At 42.7% G+C, this 17,365-nt stretch overlaps 2 protein-coding genes and 1 pseudogene across 5 annotated transcripts; 1 reads left to right on the top strand and 2 right to left on the bottom strand.

Moving 5' to 3' along the window:
* Positions 1 to 70: 70 nt before the first annotated feature.
* thap11 (THAP domain containing 11) lies at positions 71 to 2,682 on the bottom strand. Its single transcript, XM_067399589.1, has one exon. It carries the CDS (start codon positions 2,074 to 2,076, stop codon positions 1,318 to 1,320), a length of 759 nt encoding a protein of 252 aa, XP_067255690.1. The 5' UTR covers positions 2,077 to 2,682; the 3' UTR covers positions 71 to 1,317.
* Positions 2,683 to 4,663: 1,981 nt separating this feature from the next.
* On the top strand, positions 4,664 to 17,202 carry gfod2 (glucose-fructose oxidoreductase domain containing 2). 4 transcript variants are annotated; one of them, XM_067399587.1, is made up of 5 exons: positions 4,664 to 5,155; positions 5,713 to 5,774; positions 11,760 to 12,096; positions 12,406 to 12,584; positions 15,451 to 17,202. In XM_067399587.1, exons 3-5 carry the CDS (start codon positions 11,844 to 11,846, stop codon positions 16,120 to 16,122), a joined length of 1,104 nt encoding a protein of 367 aa, XP_067255688.1. In that variant the 5' UTR covers positions 4,664 to 5,155; positions 5,713 to 5,774; positions 11,760 to 11,843; the 3' UTR covers positions 16,123 to 17,202. The 4 variants fall into 4 exon arrangements, with proteins under 4 accessions (XP_067255688.1, XP_067255687.1, XP_067255685.1 ...); XM_067399586.1 differs by having other exon boundaries at positions 5,652 to 5,774; XM_067399584.1 differs by lacking the exon at positions 5,713 to 5,774 and having other exon boundaries at positions 4,665 to 5,155.
* On the bottom strand, positions 6,333 to 8,077 carry LOC137030724 (uncharacterized; annotated as a pseudogene).
* Positions 17,203 to 17,365: the final 163 nt, after the last annotated feature.

Raw genomic sequence — 17,365 nt, 5'->3', positions numbered from 1 at the left:
CCCATAGACAGCAACGTAATTATCACATTTAAGGTCCAGAAAGGTAGTAAAGAGATTGTTAAAATAGCCAACACGACTACAGTGGTTCAAACTTAATGTTACAAAGCGATGAGAATACTTTGTGTCCAAAAACAAAACTAAAATAATGACTTCTTTATCAAATTCATATCTCCCGTCAGTCAGTCCCCTTATGCTGTTTACGTTGTATAGACAACGCAGCACTTCCGGGTTCTCTGTCAGAAAGCCGGCTCATTATTGGCCGGCTCCTGCATCAACATCACACGCATGCGTTATGCTGCTCACATGAAAAGTGCCGGCCAATAAAAAGCTGGCATTTTGACGTAGAAGCGCTGCATTGTCTATACAACGTAAACGGCATAGGAGACGAAATTGTTCAATAAAGTAATTATTTTTGTTTTGTTTTGGTGCACAGAAAGGTATACTCGTCGCTTCATAACATTAAGGTTAATCCACTGTAGTCATGTTGACTATTTTAATATTTGGACCTTGAATGTGGTAATTGCTTTTTATTGGTAGATAAAAAGAAATTTAAAAACACTCGGATTTCACCAAAAATAATTTGTGTTTAGAAGATGAACGAAGGTCTTGCGGGTTTGTGGGTGAGTAATTAATGACAGCAATTTTACTTCTGGCTTCGTTCACCCTTTAATTTAAGATGAGACTTCAAATAGAAAAGTAGAAGACTTTTTAGTGCACAATACAGCAATGTATCCATAACTTGTGTGGTAAATAATCCTACAAAAGAGATTCAGAACTTTTGTTGTTAAATGCCATTCCACAAAAAGAGTCCCACAAGTTATAGCTGAAAAGAAGTTTACTTCAACCCATTTTTTCTAACTGCATAAACCTGCATGTAAAGAATCAGTTCACCTGGATCAGAAGCTCTGAACTGATGCACTCGGATTTTAAAAAACAAAAACAAATAAGCACTTGTTTACACACTTATATGAAGGAGTCTCTGTGTGCATGTAACATGAAGTGTGGCAGTAGGCAGATCTCGAGTCTGCTGCCTTCAACACACAACACAAACGTGTATCATTAAATATAAAATGAGAAGGACCAGTCTGCTGAACTCATCTCAGTCCCCGTGTAGCGCTGTGCCTGACAGCTCGTGCATAACAGGCTGAACTCATGTATCTGCGCTCTAACACACACAGTCTATCTATAGCCTATATCTGAGTCCTGGAGTAAGTTTAAATGAGAACTACGATGAAACATAATTGTCGTCGCTTTGTCTTACAGAAGCACAGGTCGTCCTATGCGGTGTTTAGTCCATCGTTTCTGTGCGTTGTTTTGTCAGAGTTTTCTCTTAATGATGGTGTTGGCAGAGATCAGACGGTCCCGCTCCCGCAGCTCCTCCTGCAGCCGTGCCTCGTTGACTCGCAGCTGTCGGATGGTGTTCTTCATCTCCTTCATTTTAATCTCCATCAGCGCGATTATGTCCCGCTGCTCGTTCAGCTTCCGAAGCAGTTCCGCAGACGTTGTGCCGGTGGTGAGCGAGTACGAGTGATCCGCCCCGCACAGCGCGAGATCGGCCACGGGGCACGGCGTGCTGTCCCCCGATAGATCTCCACCTGAGCCCGAGACCACCGCTGTGAGGCAGGAGCCGTCCCCCGAAACGGTGAGGTCCACGGGCGCGATGTACTGGCCGTTCTGACCGATCTGCACCAGGGTGGCGTTTTCGGTGTCCCCCTCTTCCTCTACTGGCGCGGACTCGTTAGCCGTAGAAACGACGGAGCTGATGATGGGCACCACCGCTGACACCTTCCTGCTCCTTCCCCGTCTACTCTTCCTCTCGTTCACCCCGCGCAGAGGGAAAAGGGTCGGGACGCGAATGGTGTAGGTTTTCCTGCCGCCGGGAAAGTGGACGCTGCAGACCCGGTGGCCGGTGGTGGGCTGGAAAGTGCTGAAGCAGCCGCTCACCCCGGCCCGCGAAATGTTCTTCAGCCATATCTCTCGCTGAGTGGGATCCTTCGGAAAGGTGTAGAATCGCAGATCGCGGTCTCGGTGTGAGTTGTTGTAGCATCCGGGGACGCAGCAAGTAAAGCCGGGCATGATTTTGTAGAAGATGCACCAGTAATACTGCAGTCCCTAAGAAGTTTCCCTAATTTTGTTTTGTTTGGTTCCTTCGTGTGCTGTTATCCAGACCAGCGGCCTACAAGCGGAACTACACGTCCCACAATACTTACGACTTCCTGTTTTGGTTTCAAATGCTAGTCGATGGATTTGCGTCTGCGCAGATATAGGCGTTTGTTTGGATGGCTTCACAATTCAAAACCAGGAGTGTTGTAACAGCATTACAGCTTCTATAACTTGCACTTACCCAAACGAGACAGTTTTTAAATTATATTTATATGCTACAAAAGGAACTATTTTTTCCCCCTGTGAAAATCAATGTAAAGTACTACTGTTTTTAAAAGCATGGTACATTGTAGCACTAATTGAAAACGTTTTCATTTTTGTGTATCAATTTATTATAGTACCATTTATAGTTAATGAATTGGAAGCATTTTACTTCGAAACATAACAAACAAAAATACATAAAACATAGGTGTGTCCCAGTTTGCATACTTATGCACTATTCTATGATGTTTTTAAGTATAAATAGTGAAAGTAGTGTGTTCTCACTGAAAATTCACTTCAAATACCCCGATGATGCACTAATGTAATGCAATATGTAATATTTTTCTAGTAAAATATCCAAAAAACACTAGGCCAGTGTTATATATTTTGTTCACTTGAGTACTTACAATATCCCAGATGTTTCCAACTATTTGTAAATCCTGAGAAAATTGCAATTTTAACCAAGGATCGGGGACGTGTGAGGAGTCGCCTGTCAATTGAGTCATACCCGTGTTACCCTCGTTTTTGGTTTTATTTTTTAGAAACCATGGAAACACCAAAGATGCTTTAATATATGTTTTAATAGACAAGGGAACAACTGTTTTGATATATTTATAGACAGAAAACGAATTGTTGTTATAGCTCAACACGTTTAGTCTTATTGTTTAAGTCAATTTTCTTGATTTTTTGCGAGTACCATGCTTTACCCTGCCTCAGAGAAAAACACTACTTTGTGAAGTAGCTAACAGCATAATCAGGTCCAGCTTTATTTTTAGAAACAGTAATACAGCAGTTTCTCCATCATACAATACATTTTAAAATTAATTGCATGCCATTTATCAACGCAAGCCATCCAGCATTTAATATGATATTGTAAAATCGGTCTATCATACTGCAGTGTGTCTCAAACAAGAGTCTCAGAGCAGCCGTCGTGCGAACACACAGAATAACGTTATAACATCATTTTCAACACTCTCAAATGTATCTAATATGATAAACAGAGCTGTGCTACCTCATACTCATGACCGGAAAAGCGGAAGCGGAAAACATGAGATATTCTCCATTCATTTTAACCAATAAAAAGTCATTGAAACTATCAGTTTCTATGGTTATTTTATTAACAAATATCGAGAGCGCATCAATGTAATGCTTGAGCACAAATCTCTCAGCTCCTCTGGGTTCTTTGGGAAGCAAGATAATCTTTCCCTCACAACCAAAAACACACTTCTTTGGTGACATTGTTGATTTCGTAGTCTAAAAACAAAGTGACAAATCTTTCTCGAGCAAGGGGCGTGCTCTTGCTCTCTCGCTCTGTTCGACTTGATAAAAAGACCCGAAGTTCATGAGGATTTGGAAGAGTATTTTTGGCACAGAAATACTCCGTCATATGTCCAACTTATGTTTTGAAACTTTGGCCATGTTTAGCATGAGAATCCAACTCTTTAACAGTGTAAATAAGTCAGAATGCATGAAATAGCATTACACCCCCCATTTAATGACAAAATAACCTTATACAATTCAAGCACTACACGGATAAGTACATAGTGTATAAGTGTATAGTGCATCATTTGGGACGCAACTATAGACTAACAGCTTTAAAAACATAATGCCATCATCATGACATACTATTTTGTAACATTTACATCACTGACCAGTGTATGGTAATAACATAGCTTGCAATGAGACTGTCTAGTCTTATTAAATGAACAATTACAGTGAGTCTTCAATACAAACAAGTAGACCATATGTGATATTCAATTAAACCAAAGTTGTTGTCAGGGAAATTGCCTTTTAATGCATGAAATATATTATATAGTCATCATAGCCTATCACAGTAGCAGCGTGATCAAATGAGAATAGATATAAAATGTTATGATACATATCCTCTAATTTAGCCCTTCAAAATACATTACAAAATATTACATCATATAAATAGAGTCCAAAGCATCTACTCAAAGGTCAATCTAGGGTGCTTATCTTTATGATAAGCCCCAAACACTAAGTAAATTTGTGTTTGTACCTAAAATGAAGAGATTAGAGACTAGTACAATTTTTCTTTTCAACAAATGGTTATATAAATTAGTTTATTTAGAAAGACTTAATACAGTTTAAAACAGGCTAATTTGTGTAATTTTATAATGTCCTAGAAAGAGTACAAATATTATTTCGTTGGTTTCACAATTTTAAGGAACGAAACATATTTACAAGGGGAAATCATGTGGTAACGGTTGCATGTTTTTAATAATAGCTAAAATATATTTTTAGTACTAGAATATCAGTTCAATAGATGTTTTCATTAGATGTTTTCATTATATGCAGTCGAGAATGTCAATGGCTCCTGAATATGTTATATAATTGCTTATTAAACAATATTTAATTAAGTTTTACAACAAAAACGTGTTGTGCCTCGAGGCCAAAGGACTGAATTCATGGTTTGTGCAATGGGCGTGACAGAAAAAAACACGACGGTTTTGCGCATGAGCACATTATCGAACATCTTGCTTTGGAGATCAGCCCACACAGCAATGAGCAGCAGTACGCAGAGTAGCAGCATTGTAGATTTATACATGAAACAATGTACTGTGATTTCAAGACGGACGAAGAATGTCCCTTACGTTGAGAGGGTGGGAGGTGTGACGGGTTTGTCCTGTTTTTCCTCTTGCTGTTGAGATGACATGAGAGCTCACAGAACCGACTAGTGTTGATCAGAAAGGGAGGGAGGTGTCCACCATCCTCTGACCATCATCCTTCTCCACAGCACCGCCATCGCATCACAGGGCTTTGTGTTACGGTAAGTATGAAACTAATAACCGAGGCGCTGAACTGGCACGAGTACAAAACTCTGCGAGGAAGAATGTGTATTTGTGAATGTGTAGGGCTGGACCCCGGCTCGGCTAAGCTACAGCGTTATGTATCCCCAGTTTAATAGGCATGTTTTAGTTGGAAAAGTGTCAGGTTTGTTGGTTTATATTTATATATTTTATTTAAATGTATAATATAACACACCTAATGTTTTTTAGAGCTTTAAACTCAACAAGGATTAGCCTATCCGCCCGTCATCCGGGGATTAGCGCGAGGAAGTGATGCTAATATTAGTGTGCCTCTAAAATGGATCACAAAATTGATATTGTATACATTTTTTTCATTAAAAACATCGTAATTTGTCAAATTCACCCTTCCATATAAGTTCTTTAAGTGTATTCGTTGTGGTCGCACTGTTTGGCTCATGTAAACACTTTCTTGATGTATTTACTTAGAAATGTTTGCCAATAAAGATTTTCATTTAGTCCAACCAGGAACTACCTTGTTTAGACCACAGCTTGCTTCTCATTTGCCTTTGCTGGGCAGGTGCACAGCCATTGGGATGTAAATTAAATTGCAAGCCAGCTGGTAGATCAGCAACGCCCAAGGTTTGTGTCTGACAGCTGTCACTCGAGCCACTGATAACTTTAGGTTACTTACGTAACCCCGGTTCTCTGATAACATGAGTGAAGTATCTCACAAAGGGAACGCCTCTGGGCGTGACAGATCCTGGAAGCACCAATTACACCACGTCTGTCAGTTTGACAGACCAATCACGACAGTGATGTGGGAGTCCCTGCTCCCTAATATATACCGCTGCCGTTGGTCCCTACTTCATTCTTAGCATATCTCTTCTCCGTGCACTGCAAGGAGGGACGTGCGGTGAGATACTTCACTCATGTTATCAGAGAACCGGGGTTACGTAAGTAACCTAAAGTTCTCTTTCAAACATTCGCTCAGTATCTCACAAAGGGATATAGACCACTCCCGTATTGCAGATATGCTGTCTGAAGCAGGCATGTCAACCAACTCTGTGATGTAAGCTATGACATAACACAATACCCGTAACTATTCACCAATAGAACAGGGATATATGTGAACAAAAAGTTTATTTGATTTTGATGATAATTTTCCTCTAAAGAAAGGTTTTTTTTTTTTTTTTTTTTTTATACACTTAGGACGGAATGGGCCAGCGATGGCTCAGTGACATCCAGTCTATAAAATCGGACAAATGTGTGAGGCGATGCCCAACTTGCTGCTGCACAAATGTCCTGAACTGAAACGCCCTTAAACAATGCCCATGAGGTGGCCATACCTCTGGTAGAATGAGCCTTCAGCCCCTCCGGAGGACAGAGACCCATGCTATTATAACTTACTATAATAGCTTCCACTACCCAGTGGGACAGGCGCTGACGTGAAATAGGTTTACCCTTATGAGAATTAGCCCAAGAAACAAATAACTGATTACTGTTCCTTAGTGCTTTCGTTCTGTCCACATAGTGACGCAACGCACGGACAGGGCACAAGCAATGAAGCCGCCATCCTCTGGCGAGGAAAAAGGCTGCGGATGGAAAGCCAGTAAATCCACCTGTTTACAAGCGAGAGCTGACTCGCTCACCTTAGGTACAAACGCTGGATTAGTTTTCAGAGTTACTCTCGAGTAATCCGTAGCGAACTGCATACAGGAGTTATGAACCGATAAAGCTTGAAGTTCACTAACCCGTTTCGCGGTCGAAAGAGCCAGTAATAAAGCAGCCTTTAGCGAAAGGAGCTTTAATTCAATACTGTCTATAGGCTCAAAAGGGGGCTGAGATAGTGCATTAAGGACCACAGACAGATCCCACGGCGGAATCAGTGGCTTTGAAACCCTGTGCAAACGCCGCGCGCCTCTCATAAACCTGCAAACAAGCGGGTGTTGACCTATAGTATTTTTGTCAATCCCCACATGACACGCAGAAATTGCGGCGAGATAAACCTTAACGGTTGAAAAGGCTCTGTCCTTATCCAAAAGTTCCTGCAGAAAACATAACATATCCGCGACAGAACAGAGAAAAGGGACGATGTGTCTGCTAGCGCACCATTGCTCAAACACTCTCCACTTCCGATCATATACCGAGCGCGTTGAAGCTGCTCGTGCATTCTGAATAGTCTCAATCACCCTCACAGGCAAACCCGTAACACTCAAGTTTAACCTCTCACGGGCCAGGCCCAAAGTGCCACTTTGTTCGGGTCTGGGTGAAAAATCTCTCCGCGCGCTTGAGAGAGGAGGTCCCTGCGCAACGGGAGCGGCCAGGGCTGGCCGCATAGAAGCTGAATTATCTCCGTCAGCCACAACTTCCCTGGCCAATTTGGGGCAATTAGTATAACTGAGTGACCGCATTCCCTTACTCTTTGTAATGTTGGTATGATCAGACTCAGTGGAGGAAACGCGTAAAGTAGTGCGTTTGGCCATGGGTGTGCCAGAGCATCCACACCCATATGTGCACCGTCTCTCGCCAGAGAGAAGAATAGAGGGCAATGAGTGTTTTCGTGCGAGGCGAAGAGATCTACGGCAGCTCGGCCGAACCTCTCCCACAACTGGCTCACTACCTGAGGGTGGAGAGTCCATTCTCCATACAGCGGATTTCCTCTGGACAGGAGATCCGCTCCCACATTCATTATTCCCGGAACATGCGTTGCCCGTAGTGAATGAAAATGCTTCACGCCCCACACGATCAGTTTCTGTGCCAGACTGTGAAGCTGAGGGGAGCGTGTGCCACCCTGGCGATTTATGTATGCCACTGCCGTTGTGTTGTCTGATCTGATCAAAACGTGGTGGTTCTTTAGAAACTGCACAAAATGTTTCAATGCTAGAAACACCGTTAACAGTTCCAGGAAGTTTATGTGTGCGTTCTGTAGCGAGACAGGCCATTTCCTTTCAAGCTATTCTGCCCTCGCACACAGCACCCCAACCTGTGAGCGACGCATCCGTTGTGACCACCTTTCTCATAGAAACTGCTCCCAGCGGAGTCCCTGACTCGAGAAAAGCCCGATCTCTCCAGTGATGGAGAGCGCATGCAAAGTGATGTTACTATCACTTTGCGGTTTAGGTGGCGTTTTGGACACAAACGCTGTGCCGCTGTCCAGCGCTGGAAATCCCTCATTCGCAACAGTCCCAGAGGAATGATTGAAACTGTCGAGGCCATCAGACCCAGAAGACGTAAACACAGTCTGAATTGAACTTTGTTTCCTTTCTGAAAAAGGGACAAGCAGCCGCGAATTGACTTGATGCGCTCCTCCGACAGAAAAGCTTGATACAGGTCTGAGTTCAGTCTGAGACCCAGGTAAATTATCTCTTGTGTGGGCACTAAGCTGCTTTTCGTCTCGTTTATCCTGAAGCCTAGGCTCTCCAGGTGAGACACGAGCATTTTTGTCTCTCTCTCTGCCTGATGCCGCGACGGCGCGCAGAGCAGCAGATCGTCCAAATATGCTGACACTCTCAGACCCATCATCCTCAGCGGTGTGAGCGCCGCTTCCACACATTTTGTAAAAATTCTCGGTGCGAGAGACAGACCAACGGTACTGTCAAAAATTCGTACGCTGTGTCCCGATAGGCAAACCTGAGGAATTTTCTGTGTGCTGGATAGATGCTTATGTGAAAATATGCGTCCTTCAAATCGACTGATGTCAGCCAGTCTTTGGGACGAATAATTTTTGACAACACCTTTAAGGTCAACATTTTGAAATTGTATTTCCTGAGGTGTTTGTTGAGGTTCCGTAAATCCAGAATGGGACGGAGACCCCCTCCTTTTTTGGGAATGACGAAGTACCGTGAGTAAAAGCCGTGGTGGCTGTCCTCTGGCGGCACAACTCGAATTGCTCTTTTGTTTAATAAAGAGGTTATTTCTTCCTCTAAAATCTGAGCTGACTCCCCTTGTGCTGTTGACATTAACACACTGTTGAAAAGTGGAGGTTTTACAGCAAATTGCAGACGATAACCCCGGCTTATTGTGGAGAAAACCCAGGGGTGAACTGCGCATGCGCGCCATCTCTCTGCGTGAGCAGAGAGTGGACCGAGCGCGCTCACGTTCACTAGTGGCGCGGTGGCGCCATCTAGCGGCGGAGATGGGGACTGCAGTTCTGATCTGAACAATTTTGTTTTTGTGTGTGTTTTTCTTTTCAAACGTTGCTGTGCCCTCGGCCCACTGCCTGGATGCACAGGGAATGAGTTTATTATTTTCACACCAAACATGTTTTCGTGAGAACAGCCCTCTGCCCTCTGTTGAAACCCCGTGGGTGGAGGGAGGGGAAATTTTGTGTGGGGCACTGGGGGAACTGGTGCCAACTTCACAACTGAACTGGTCATTAGAGAACTTTTTCCTGTGAACGATTCCCAAGTCCAACGCCTTTTCTTGGCGGGAGGGGGAAAAATTGACCACTCTCTTTGAGGAAAAACAAAAACAGATACTCCGGGAGTGCTGTTGTTCATCCTTTTGTTCTGGATGCGATGACGTGTTAGGTCGCTCGCCGTTTCTTCCCTCCCTGAGGGTTTGCTGGCCGGTGTCTAGCTGCAGCTGCCGCAAAAGAAGGTTTTCCCCTCGGCTGAGCCGGTTTGGATTGTGGCTCAACCTGCTGAGGTTGAGGTGGTCTAGGGCCTCTGAAGGCTGAATGACCACTCCTGTGGGGAGCTTCAAAACCGGAGCGTGGTGGCTGAGAAGTACGAGCAGTGGGTCTGCGAGGAAGGCAAGTTTGGAACGCCTCACCTTCCTGTTTCCTCAGATCACACTTTTGACGCATTGCAGTGACCGATGCCCCGAAAAGGGCTTTGGGCTCAACTGGAGCGTCCAAGAAGTCCACCTTCTCTCTGTCTGACAGCCCTGACAGCCCCAGCCAGAGAGCCCGCTCACCCACCACGGCCAGGCCCATGCTGCGACCACAGCTCTGGACCGCGCCCCTGGAGGTTCTCAGGTTGAGATCTGCAATAACACAGATCTCTTCCCACAGGGCTGGGTTTGGTGTCCCAGCATCCATCTGTCTCCCCATCTCCTCCATAAGCTCTGCTTGATAAGCAGTGAGGAGAGAGGTGGCATTAAGAGCCCTCACTGCCAGTGCAGAAGAACGATAAATCTTCTGGAATACTGAGGCTGTTAAGCGTTCAGTGCGTCCTGGCAGAGAAGCTGAAGCAGAGGAAAAGGCTGCTCTGCGGTTGGGGTTAAGATGGTGAGCTACTGAAAGCTCAACATGAGGGGGATTTGACATCCCTAACTCCTCCATGTTATCAACATCCAGCCTCGAAAAACCTTTTACAGGAACCCTGTGTGAAAAGGGTTTATCCCAGAAACGTTTCATTTCTGAAACGCAGGCTGGGACCGCTGGAATGAGCTGCTTAACAGGTTGGGCACGTGACGGTAGTCTCTTGCCGTCATAGAGATCCTCTCCGTCCCCTGGCCTGTCTGCTGCGACGGCCACTCTATGGAGAGTTTTGCCGCCGCCCTCCGGCACATTTCGAGCAGGTCGAGCTCCGTCTGAGCTGGGGAGGGTGACCCTTCGCTTAACGCGCTGCCCGGCCGGGAGAGATTTGGCGGAGGATCGCGTCGTCGTCATCCTCCTCCCCGTCCTCCTCTAACAGACGAGCGATGGCTTCGGCTGTCCTCATCGTCTTCCTCCCTTACATTAGTAAAGGATCCGAAAATGGGAGGTAGGTCGGGAGAGACTTCATCCATAAATTCGCCCCAACTGCACGACGCAGGGGGCGGATTAGTTTCTTCCGCGGGCGGCGGAGAAAGGCAGGGGTCTCCTTTATTGGCGGCCGCGACGCGCACTCTTCTTCTAGCACCCTTGACGGGAAGAGAGAACAGTGTGGACAGCATTCGGGGTTCGCGAGGGCTGCCTGAGCGTGTCTCACCCCCAGGCATACGATGCATAAAGGATGAGGATCCTTGCCTGATATCATTGACCCGCACGCGCACGGGCGTGAGGCCTCCGATTTCGGTCCGCTGCTTGTAGAATTAGCAGTTGCCATACTAAAATAATAAATTCACCACGAATATCTAAGAGAATTCGCCGTAACGCGTTAATTTTCTTAGTATAACCGAAGCAAATAATCACTGCTACAGTGAAAAAGACCCGCTAGCAAAACAGCTGCGTTCGGCGACGTACCTTGACGGCTAGTCTCAGAACAGTTAAGCAACTATTAAGACAGGTCCTGCTGAAGGATAGCTTCCAATTTGATCTTCACGGGGAAGAGATCGAGAATGAAGTAGGGACCAACGGCAGCGGTATATATTAGGGAGCAGGGACTCCCACATCACTGTCGTGATTGGTCTGTCAAACTGACAGACGTGGTGTAATTGGTGCTTCCAGGATCTGTCACGCCCAGAGGCGTTCCCTTTGTGAGATACTGAGCGAATGTTTGAAAGAGAACAGTGGGTTCACACAGCTCCTTATCTCTATTGTCTATTGTTCATGATAGCCTGAAGTGGCCCTGAGGTTAATTTTAACTTTGAGCTTAGTGTCGACATGCTTGCTGCTCCATGCACTGTGTCTGGAGATTATTTTTCATCCCTGTGTAAATGTCAGTAGGTGAACTTTGATGTTTCTCTCTCTTTTCACAGGACGTGCATTTGTATTGGAAGAGATTTACAGTTGCAGTGTGGAATGAGACACCGACTGGCGTGTAGGTGTCTTCTGTTAGAATAATGTTGCCAGGAGTGGGTGTGTTTGGAACAGGGCAGACGGTACGTGCCCTGGTCCCGTTGCTCCAAAAGGAAGGCTTCCCTGTTCAGGCCGTCTGGGGCCGTACACAAGAGGAAGCAGAGTCACTAGCCAGCGAGTTGGACATTCCCTTTTCCACCAGCCAGACAGATGATGTGCTGCTACATCCGGAGGTCCATCTTGTCTGCATACTGACACCTCCTCCACACACACGGCAGATTGCGGTAAAAGCTCTAGGTGAGACTTATTCCCTTTTGCTTCTTATCTTGATTGTCCATGTCGTCTCAGGGGATTGGGTTGAGTTCCTTCCTGGACTCAACTAGAGTGTTTACTGCGCTACTGTTTACTTTGCAACTTGGCACAAGCCACATTGGGCCTTTTTCCTGCATGCTTGATCAAATTTTGCATACTCAGATTACAGTGAACCCCTCAGCACAGTTGAGATTATGTTGATAAAGCCCTTGCTTCAAGCAGAAACTTGTCAGGCATAGAACAGTTTCAGTTTTGATCATTATTGTATGCTCATTTTGCTCTCATTGTCTATAGGTATAGGTAAAAATGTGATCAGTGAGCAGGCAGCTACACTGACAGATGCCTGTAAGATGGTGACAGCGGCAAGATATTACCCACAGCTAATGAGTATCATGGGAAATTCCTTGCGCTTCTTGCCTGCATTTGTCCAGATGAAACGCCTTCTAGGAGAGGGTTATTGTGGGACCTTGCAGGTATGCAAAAAAAAAATCTTTCTGATAATATAATATATATATATATATATACACAGCTATGGAAAAAATTAAGAGATCACTCCAAGTTCAGAAATCTCTGTTAATCTTAATTTTTTCCATAGCTGTATATATATATATATTAGTAAGTCAGTAAGATTTTTTTAAGAAATTAATTTTAAAACTATAAGTTTATATTTATATAATTTATATTAATATAATGACTAGACATTTATATTGCCAATAAATGCTATTTTTTTTATTTTCTACTCACAGAATCCTGAAAAAGTTGTTTACACGAAAAGGTTAAGCTGCTGTTTTCAACATTGATAATAGTCAAAAATGTTTCTAGAGCATCAAATCAGCATATAAAAATTATTCCTGTTGAATCATGTGACACTAGAGACTGGAGTAAAAATATATTAAAACACAAAATGCAAAACACAAAACACATCATTTTAAATGGTTTAAATAAATTTTAAGTTGTAATAATATTTCATAATATTAATGTTTTTACTCTATTTTTGACCAAATAAGTGCAGCTTTGGTTAGCATAAGAGGCTTCTTTCAAAAACATTAAATATTACAAGTCTTAATATAAAATCAATAAATAATTTATATATTTTTTTGTTAGATTTAGTGATTTAAAAAAAATTATTTGTGCATTATAATAGTTTAGTTAAAGGTGCCCTAGAATTAAAAATTGAATTTATCTTGGCATAGTTAAAGCTGCAGTCCACAACTTTTTTGGGTTAAAAATGATCCAAAATCAACTTTTGAACAAGTACATAACCAGCCAGTGTTCAAAACTATCTAATTATCTTGTCTCGATTCACAACAGTAAGCTTGTAATAATGTTTTTTAATAAGAGCGACATGGCGGATTTCTGCGGGAAATTCGAGCAGGCAGCAGTTCCTCTGTGCGTCATTACGTCACGTCCGTAAAGAAAGGAAGGAGTCCCGTCGAGGCTAGTCAGTTACATCATGTGAGGATGCTGCCAGCAGCGGCACATTTATAGCCTTTTCTCACAGCAGCTGAAATAATTAAACTAATAATTTAGATGGTGGATTGTAATCCAGAAAGATCCAAATGACAATCATTAGTGACAGCTGGAGATTCACCCATAGCCAAAAAGCAAAGGACTTTGGGCTGTGGAGTGGATACAGAAATTGAAATCTACAGGTAAAGCTAATACACACTAAATACACACAGTCACGCAATGCTGATGTTGTTAACAATAACAATTTAAGAACAATATAACAGTAATAATCATTTTCACAGTTTGGCATGATCCGAGCTAAGCGATCGTTAGATTTAATCATCATTGGCAGCGTGATTTATTGTAGGCCTAATGCTTTTTTCCTCAGTTGGTCAGAACAAAAGTGGCAGACATGTTACTTACTTGTTCAGATTATATTTTCCAGTGAAAATTCTTATATTGGTCATACTTTCAAGACGTAGAATCTGTGATCCTGAAGTGCGGTATCCACACCGGTGCGGTGACTGACAGCAAGCATTAGATTCATCCACGCTGACGAGCTGTGCCGAGGCACAACGCACGTACAGATAACTTCCGCACAAAGACAAAGAGGAAAAATTGTGGACAGCAGCTTTAAATTACAAGAGTTCAGTACATGGAAATGACATACTGTGAGTCTCAAACTCCATTGTTTCCTCCTTCTTATATAAATCTCATTTGTTTAAAAGACCTCCGAAGAACAGGCGAATCTCAACATAACACCGACTGTTACGTAACAGTTGAGATCATTAATATGCACGCCCCCAATATTTGCATATGCCAGCTCATGTTCAAGGCATTAGACAAGGGCAGCCAGTATTAACGTCTGGATCTGTGCACAGCTGAATCATCAGACTAGGTAAGCAAGCAAGGACAACAGCGAAAAATGGCAGATGGAGCAATAATAACTGACATGATCATTGATATCATGATATTTTTAGTGATATTTGTAAATTGTCATTCTAAATGTTTCGTTAGCATGTTGCTAATGTACTGTTGAATGTGGTTAAAGTTACCATCGTTTCTTACTGTATTCATGGAGACAAGACTGTAATTATTTTCATTTTTAAACACTTGCAGTCTGTATAATTCATAAACACAACTTCATTCTTTATAAATCTCTCCAACAGTGTGTAATGTTAGCTTTAGCCACGGAGCACCATCAAACTCTTTCAGAATCAATTGTAAACATCCAAATAAATACCATACTTACGCGATTAGACAGGCTGCATGATGAACACTTTGTAAAGAACAATTTTGAGGGTTATATTAGCTGTGTGAACTTTGTTTATGCAGTTAAAGGCAAGCGCGAGCTCCGGGGGCGGGGAGCGTGAGCATTTAAAGGGGCCGCAGCCTAAATCGGCTCATATTTAATGATGCCCCAAAATAGGCAGTTAAAAAAATTAATTAAAAAAAATCTATGGGGTATTTTGAGCTGAAACTTCAGACACATTCAGGGGACACCTTAGACTTGTATTACATTTTTTAAAAAGACGTTCTACGGCTCCTTTAGTTATAGGCACACTATGTAATTTTTCGCCACTAGAGTTCTTTTATTCAAAACAAAGGCATAGCTTAATGACACCTTGATTTTGCGGAATCATGGGATGTGTTGTCTTCATGTCTACAGCCGGTGAAAAAAATCAGGGCGCACTCAGGCAAAAATCATGTTCATGGATTTTTTTCAAATAGCTTACATATTGTGCCTTTTAAAATTTGTAAGCCATTCTTAAATTGTCAAACATATTGACATCTTCACTTTGTAAATATTGTTAAGGCATATGTTACATTATTTAACTCAGACTGGTTAAAATAATAAACTCATTCACTTTTTTTTCTCTCTTTTTCAAGGTATGCGAAGCACGTGTTTACGGAGGCTCACTGCTCAGCCAATCATATGGCTGGGCGTGGGAGGAGCTTATGGGGGGAGGTGGCCTGCATACAGTGGGCTCCTGCATCATTGACCTCCTGAGCCACCTCACGGGACGTCGGGCTATGCGAGTGCATGGAATGCTCCGGACTTTCGTACGTCAAGGTGGCCCAGCGGGAGGGATTCGTTCTGTAACCGCAGATGACTATGCTTGCTTTCAGCTGCTGATGAGCGGAGGTGTGGTCTGCAGCGTTACATTAAACTTCAATCTACCTGGCACAGATGTGCATGAGATCATGCTCGTGGGGTCATCAGGACGACTCATTGCTCGAGGAACAGAGCTGTATGGCCAACGGACCAACATGCAAATAGAGGAGCTTCTTTTGACTGATGGTGGAGAAGGTGTAGGGCCATCTGTCAGGGGACTGAACGGCATGGTGACTCAGCTCAGACTCTCTTTTCAGGCACAAGAGGACAGGCGCTCTTGGGTGCGGCATCCTGTTTCCATGGCAGCCTCCTTCGAGGATGGGCTGTATGTACAGACAGTTGTGGATGCTATCAAACGATCGAATCGCACTGGAGAGTGGGAGTCAGTGGAGGTCAAGATACAGGATGTTGACCCAAACCACAACCACAGGACCCTGCCAAACTAACACTACACACACTGTTACATTCTATATCTCAAGACCAAGCCTTTTTACATCATTCACTTTCTTTTATAATCAGATATCCATGCTTTCATTTTAAACATAAAGTACCTGAAACTGAATGCTAAATTAAACTGAAAGTTCATGCGTACTTACTAAAAGTTTTAAGTTATCAGGGGAGTTGGGTCTCAAAACACTGGATGGAGATGCATCACTGGTTAGGAATTGTGGTTTCAGGGTTGTTTTGTTGCCTACTGTAACACAAAAAAGATGTGCAAAGTTTATCTGTGAAAACTTAGTGCTTTCCTTCTTTTTATGTGATCAGTTTGAATTTTTAGTCACTGGGTTTAAGTGTGAGCCCCTCAAGTTTTTATATTGTATATGAGTAGTGAATATAAGCTTGTGCTCTGCTGAGGATTTTTTCTGTATATGTGCGCATGAGAGAGAGCTTTATGGCACTGAGAAACGTACTATGCTGGACACTAGATATCATTTACTGTAATAAACCTGTTGTGACTTATATCCTGATGTCCAATGCATTGGACATGTTAATGGTTTTACTAAGCTGCACAAAGTTTTTTAAATTATATTTTCATTGCTGAATTTGCGTCTGCACTGTTTAAGTGTGAGTGATGGGTTTGTGTGTGGATGGTGTTTTTATTCATTGTTATAAGTTTAATAATAAATATTAATTTAATTAAATATTCTTACTTCTGGTTTTACATAAATACCTGTTGAATAACAACAAATATTTACCTTATTTAGTTCTTTTTAAATGTGGCTTTAACACGAATACCTACTGGTATTCTAGAGGGGGCGCTAGAGGCTCGAGTCTAGATGGTAACCCTCGTCTGAACTTCTCGCGCGATTTACATACTTATTTGATCCCTACATCAGTGATGGACAGAAAAAAATTAAACTTTGCAAAATGTAAAGAATCGCAAGCAGAGGATTCTCAAGCTATGTAAAGCTTTGTCAGTTGCTTTTTTTTATTCAGATGTACTACTAATGTAAAGTTTTGTCATTACATGTGTTGGACTTTAAGATTTAATAAATATTAAAAGAAAAATCTTTTTTTTTTTTTTTTTTTACACCAACAACACGGTCTTTTATTTATAATAAACTCTGTATTTATTAATGTGTAGTACTATTTTCATTATAAACAGTTCAATCACTGACAATTTGGTATTTATCAACTTTATTATTGTTACAATCAAAACAACAAAGTAGTAACAAAGCCACAAAGACA

The sequence above is a fragment of the Chanodichthys erythropterus genome, chromosome 11 (assembly GCF_024489055.1).
Source record: "Chanodichthys erythropterus isolate Z2021 chromosome 11, ASM2448905v1, whole genome shotgun sequence".
Taxonomy (NCBI): domain Eukaryota; kingdom Metazoa; phylum Chordata; class Actinopteri; order Cypriniformes; family Xenocyprididae; genus Chanodichthys; species Chanodichthys erythropterus.
This window is presented reverse-complemented; position numbering and strand designations above follow the sequence as displayed.

What these genes read in the sequence shown, in the direction of transcription:
- thap11 (XM_067399589.1), bottom strand. Translation starts at nt 2,076, where the DNA reads ATGCCCGGCTTTACTTGCTGCGTCCCCGGATGCTACAACAACTCACAC.
- gfod2 (XM_067399587.1), top strand. Translation starts at nt 11,844, where the DNA reads ATGTTGCCAGGAGTGGGTGTGTTTGGAACAGGGCAGACGGTACGTGCC. An exon ending in GATTGCGGTAAAAGCTCTAG is followed by an intron (nt 12,097 to 12,405) that starts GTGAGACTTATT and finishes CATTGTCTATAG; the next exon opens with GTATAGGTAAAAATGTGATC. An exon ending in GTTATTGTGGGACCTTGCAG is followed by an intron (nt 12,585 to 15,450) that starts GTATGCAAAAAA and finishes CTCTTTTTCAAG; the next exon opens with GTATGCGAAGCACGTGTTTA.